The sequence below is a fragment of the Chenopodium album genome, chromosome 4 (assembly GCF_948465745.1).
Source record: "Chenopodium album chromosome 4, dcCheAlbu1.1, whole genome shotgun sequence".
NCBI lineage: Eukaryota > Viridiplantae > Streptophyta > Magnoliopsida > Caryophyllales > Amaranthaceae > Chenopodium > Chenopodium album.
This window is the reverse complement of record NC_137837.1, coordinates 17,688,454-17,694,366: the sequence shown is the minus strand read 5'-3', so window position 1 is coordinate 17,694,366 and position 5,913 is coordinate 17,688,454. Positions and strand designations below refer to the sequence as shown.

The 5,913-nt window shown below is 34.7% G+C and overlaps 1 protein-coding gene across 1 annotated transcript; it reads left to right on the top strand.

Moving 5' to 3' along the window:
* The first annotated feature begins 3,298 nt into the window (after positions 1 to 3,298).
* LOC145626783 (uncharacterized) lies at positions 3,299 to 5,508 on the top strand. The gene is made up of 6 exons (XM_081679261.1): positions 3,299 to 3,471; positions 3,814 to 3,870; positions 3,960 to 4,037; positions 4,677 to 4,758; positions 4,851 to 5,055; positions 5,190 to 5,508. Exons 1-6 carry the CDS (start codon positions 3,434 to 3,436, stop codon positions 5,330 to 5,332), a joined length of 603 nt encoding a protein of 200 aa, XP_081535387.1. The 5' UTR covers positions 3,299 to 3,433; the 3' UTR covers positions 5,333 to 5,508.
* Positions 5,509 to 5,913: the final 405 nt, after the last annotated feature.

Genomic DNA, 5,913 nt, shown 5'->3' with positions numbered 1-5,913 from the left:
GCAGCCAGGCAGCCGCCCAGCCATAGTAGCGCTGGCTGGCGCACCAGGGAGCAGCCCAACACACCAACCAGCAGGGGCAGTGGCTGGAACCGTGCAACAGTTGCACGTTTCAGCCACTGCCCCCTCCCCTGAACCTCTAGCTGCTGCCCTCCGCCATTTCCGACCACCGAAGCAGCCATTGTGGCCCACCATTAGGTGGTTCTGCCACCCAGCCGTGGCTGCTCCCCTTCAAGCAATTTAATTTATTTTTTTGTTTTTGTTTTTGAGTTAAATTAATTTTACAACTTTTGCAAAATTAATTTTGGTGATCTAATTATAATTAAACACAAACTCCTTTATGCATAATTTCAGAAAAAATTAATCAAAATCTCCATTTTAATTAATTTAAGGCTTTTCATATAAAATAATTCCCAATTCATATAAAACCAATTTTACATGAATTAATTAATCATATCTAAACAATTTTAAATATAAAAAATAGATTATATTATATAAATTTAACAATTAAAATCGAAAATTTGGGTTCATAACCATCAAAATTCGAAATTCGGGCTTTAGGGTTCTTAAAAAAAATATGGTTAAAGGCTATTTGAGCAATTAAATTCACAATTTAATCCATTCCAATCAATTAAAATCATAGTTTAATAAGGTTATTTTAATCCATAATTCAATTCCTCCCCTTAATCAAATTAAAATTAGCCTAATTCACACATCAAAATAATCATATTATTGTGACCAGTAAATTATATGCAAGGGGCTAACTGATACCACTGTAGGGTTTTAGGTACTCTAAGAGGAATTTCATGAATCTCATTCATACACACCTAAACAGGATCTCATGCATATACAAATAAAGGATCACATAATAGTTTAGAATTAACCTTTGAAGCATGAATCCTCTTAGCAATTTACTTCTCTACCGGAGATAAAGAGCCTCAATGGTAACTCCTCTATTTGGTCCACCGGATTGAATCAATACTCCACCAATGCTAGTTGGACGGGAAAAACCTTTCACCTTTCTTGGAGTTGAGAACTAATTTTAGAGAGAAAATATTGAGAGAAAAACTTACGTTGTTTTCAGAAAACCGAATACTGTGTTATTTTATTTTCCCTAAAAGTAATAATTAATATATAATCATATTATTATTAATTAGGTTAGGGTTTTTCTCTCCCCTTTCCCTCTTTGCCCGGTCACCCTAAGGCCCACTTTGGGCTTCAGGTTTCTTTATTGATCCAAGCCTAATGTGTGACCTTGTAGGATCCGTTTAGGCGGGCTTCGGGTTTGTCACCCAAAGTTCTATAGCATTCTCTAGCAAGACGAATAGACGACCCAAATAAACAAATTACTATCTCCATAATACGATCCATAATTATATTAAGTAATTGCGCTAAAGTCGAGGACACATTTCCTTCAGTATATTATTAATTGATTTAAAATCCATAGCTTTGGCCCAAAATAGAAGGATCCTAAGTTATTGACAACGTAGTTCTTAACTTGATCCTTAACTAAATTAAACTTTGTAATTTAGTAGATATGGTCCTAAATTAATCATAACTTCCAGGCTCTTACCTGAGACATAGCAGAACAGGCTATCTCCATGAGCCTACCATGCATAAGGAAGATGATTTAGTTGCTAAATTAAGTATGTACATGTTTATTCCTTTGTTGAAGCCTTCTGCAAAACTATGTGGCATGCCAATCCACATCTGTTCCAAGGGATCTCCAGTTGAATGTTAATCGGGAGAGACATTTAACCATACATTTCAGACAATGGGATCCATTCAACTAATAAAGGTAATGATGTTTGCTTGTTCACTTCCCCAAGTACTAATGCATATATATATATATATATATATATATATATATATATATGTATAAGTAAGAAAGATGATTGCAGCCAATATGAAAAAAAAAAAGCCAACTGAGCATGAGGGGTCAGTTTGAGATTGTTGTGACTGAAGCGCTGGTGGCTAGGCATGCTTTGTCTATTGCTATGGAAGCGGATCTTTCTCACATTGTGCTTGAAGTTGGTAATTTGAACCTTTTTCATAAATTGTACAACAAAAAACGTGAGAGCTCGGCTTTGGGTGTTATTGTGAGTGACATTTTGTACTTGGGCAGCCTTTGATCTTCTATAAAATTCTTTCATGTGGGGAGAAGGGGCAATGGGGTTGCCAATAAATTGGCTAATGTTAGTAGAGAGTAAGGCTATGAAACGGGTCGTGTCGTGTTGGGTTCGTGTCAACATTAAATGGGTTGATAAACCCTTGACCCAAATCTAACCCATTTATTAAATAGGTTGAAAACTCTTGACTCAAACCTAACCCCACTTATTAAACGGGTTAGCCGTGTAACATTTTTTCCCACTTACTTTATTAATTCATACAATACATTATATAATTTAGTACTTAATAAACTAATTAATATTCATATTTAAAATTTAAAAAGACATATTTTATCTTATTAAATTAAATAAAATATTAAAAGGCCAGGGTGAAGGAAAAACGGCGTAAGAATTGAGGGTGAGTGACTAAGGGTAAGTCAAAACTATAGAAGATTTTTAAGTGAAAGAATAGTAAGATTTTTCCGCCAAAACAAAAATTTTGCTCACTAAAAGTTTTTACTAAAATATTTATACTACCAAATTAAGTAGTTAGAAGGATTAGTAAGGAAAATTCAATTATTTCGACTACTTCAATAGTCAAGTTAAGCATTCATGTCAAAATCAGGTTGACGGACGTTCATCCCATTAATATAATCGGGTTATGTGTGTCGATTTCAGGTTGAAAATTTCAACCTAAACCTAACCCGTTTAATTTCGTGTCAACCCAGTTGCTTAAACGGGTTGAGAATTCTTGATCCAAACCCGCTTATTTCATGTCGGGTTATCGTGTCGTGTCAGCTTTTCACATCCTTAGTGGACAATATGATAATCTTAGGGTGTGGATTGAGGAATAGTGTAGCGCCTGCTGCTATTGCTTATGATGTTCCTTAAGTTTTCGTTCTCCTTTAAATAAAGGTTGAAAAAATTAAAAAAAAAAAAAAAAAAAGAATCCATATTCAAACCCAAATCCAAACCCAAACCCATCAAAACGGATTTTATTCTAGCAGGTCCAAAAATCGAAGACCTAGTCCTATAAAATGGATGAGGATCCATCAGGCCGGATTAGGATCTATTGACATCTCTAATTTAGACTAGAATCAAACATTACTTTTACCAAATCTCAACTACCAATCTTTCAAAAAAAAAATAAAAATCTCAATTACCAAAGTGCCCTTGCAGTATTGTTAAAACTTCAAAGATAGTATTTACGTAGTATTTTTTTAACACCGCCCTTGCGATTCTCAACTACAAATAGGCACCCCTTTCCACCGATCCAACCCTCACACACAGAAACCCTTAAAAAAAAGTGTCTATTTCGAAACCTGAAGATGGAGGACACGCAAATTCCTGCTGCAATTGACGAGCTGTACATATCTACCTCTCTTTCTTTTAATTTCCAGTTTATATTGTGATTTTAAACCTAGATATGTTCGAAGTTACAATTTTTAATTTGGTTGTTACTTGTTTGTTGATTGGGTTTAAATTATCAATATTTATCAACTTTTTTCAAAGATGTTTTTGCAAATAATTTTCAAAATTTTGAAATTTAATTCCAGAAAACCTCTCTCTATATATCAATTTAGTATTTTGTCCACACATGTTTTGAGAAAAGTCGTCAAAATTATGAAATTCCATGGATGTTTCGGCCTCTTAAATTTGGTTCCAGAAATTCTAATCTCTAACTTTTGTCAATTTAATGTTTTTTCAGAGATGCTCTCTTCGATGCAATGTCTGCCCTTAAAGATAGTGTCGTAGCATCTGAACCGTAAGCTCTGAACTTTACGTGTATCCTTCAATTAATTCGCAATTTATATTAGTTATTGAGAATTTATTCTAATGTTTGGTTTTTTTCAGTGATAAATCTGATGAATCTCCTCCAAAGAAGCGTCTCCGTTACTACTCATCCGATTCCGATGTATCTGATGATGAAGGGTGTGTTTTTGTTATCAATCAATCCGGTCTTGTTGAATATTTTTCCACTTGCATTGCTAAGATATGATCGTTATTTATGTATGTATTGCAGGCTACTATGTTTTCATTTGTATAATACTCGACTTGTTTAGTCGATGACATGTTTAATTTGTGTAGACTTCTATTCTATACATGCTCCAAGCCTCTAATGTTATATACGTAATCTTTGTTTGATGTGTCTACCGTCTTTTATTCTAATGTTATATGGAATACTTGTTCTATGTGTGTACTTTGGTGAGTTAATTTTTTCCAATGTTATATGGAGTAGTTGATTCATTGTCCTCCCCTTCTTCCATTCCCTTGGTATTTGATGTGTTTACTACTCTACTTTGGTGAGTTAATATTGTTCCAATGTTGTATCGAATACTTATTCAATGTGTCTACTACTCTACTTTGTTGGTGAGTTTCAATGTGTGGGTGAAATTAACTTGAATTATTTGCACAAGTTATTCAACGAGTGCTGAATTAATCCGTACATAGTTCATATCATTACATTTGCTCATATATTTCAGCCTGTAGAATTTAGCCATATGTATTCACTCTTAATGAACTTACTGTTAGTTGGTGTTATAATCATAATCTGATGATACTTGATGGCAGGTCTGCAAGAGACGAGGATAATTTTGCAGTTTTTCGTAAAATGGCTAAGGAGGTGCTGAAATATTACAATTCGATTCACAAGGTTTTGCTTCATCGTCTCTCTGTTGTTTTCACTTATTTGTGTTTCCCTAGTTAATATTGTGCTGATACTTTTTTTGTTGCCTATTTATATAGGATGCTGATTATGAATGTGTGGTGATTGTTGCACAAAGTCCGTATATGGGTAGAGGACGCCGGGGTTATGGTGTTCATATGAACTTCTTTGCTCGTCAGAAAGACAATGATTCTTCTCCAGAGCTATTTTATGCTGATATGTTCGGTTGTCGTTCAGAGCGAGAGATTGAGTGTTGTATTCTGAATCCGAGTCCCATTTCCTTTGGTACGTTTAATCTTATGTGGGCTTAATAAATCTGATGAACAAAACACGACCTAACTGTTTACTTCTCTTTGTTTTTCAATTGTAGTATGTCTAAGGCACTAAAATATTGGCATTCTTGTGCATCTTTTTTTCAGATGAATTTGTCCCCGGTATTGGTCCTAGTCCATGGGTTTATCATCCTCCAAATGTAAAATGTGCGGATTGCGAGGCTATGGCTGAGGTGATGGCTAAGTATGAATTCGAAGACGATGATGATGATGGTATTGATATGTTCTAATCTAGGAGTGAGTATAATTTACATCCTTGTGTAAGACGGTTGTATTTAGAGTAGTTGTTTATCACTTTCTAATATCTCACCTCTGAGATGCCCAAAACTGTTCTAGCATTCTCAAAATTCAAAGACTGACTGACTGCTTTGTTAAATAATGGCGATCTTTTATCATTGAAAGAAAATGTATCATTTATCTCTAAGACTTATTAACTTATTTATGATGAACCAATTGAATATTAATGGTGATAGAGACTGCACTTATAAAGGAGGATTGCGTGTTTGATCTCCCATAACATCACTTGAGAGGGGATTGAAATTTAACCATCCATATTTGAGCCCCGAATCTGTATTAGTCCAAAGGGTGACTAAGCTAGGTGGAACACCAGAAAGAAAAAAAAAAATTATTACAAGATGGACACCATTTTGGTCTACCTTTTTATTTGCAAGCATGAAGAAGCATTGTTGGGCTCTAATAAGTCCTACAACTTACAGGCTTTGATCAGTTATGTGAAAGAAATGGAGGGAGGTGCAAGGGAGGGAAGGGAAGAGAAGAAGGAGAATGAAGAAGGATGACTTTTCCTTCCAAA

Bases quoted from the DNA above. Each gene is read 5' to 3' on its own strand.
- LOC145626783 (XM_081679261.1), top strand. From the start codon at position 3,434: ATGGAGGACACGCAAATTCCTGCTGCAATTGACGAGCT. The intron at 3,472-3,813 runs GTACATATCTAC...ATGTTTTTTCAG, and splicing joins CCTGCTGCAATTGACGAGCT to AGATGCTCTCTTCGATGCAA. The intron at 3,871-3,959 runs GTAAGCTCTGAA...GGTTTTTTTCAG, and splicing joins AGTGTCGTAGCATCTGAACC to TGATAAATCTGATGAATCTC.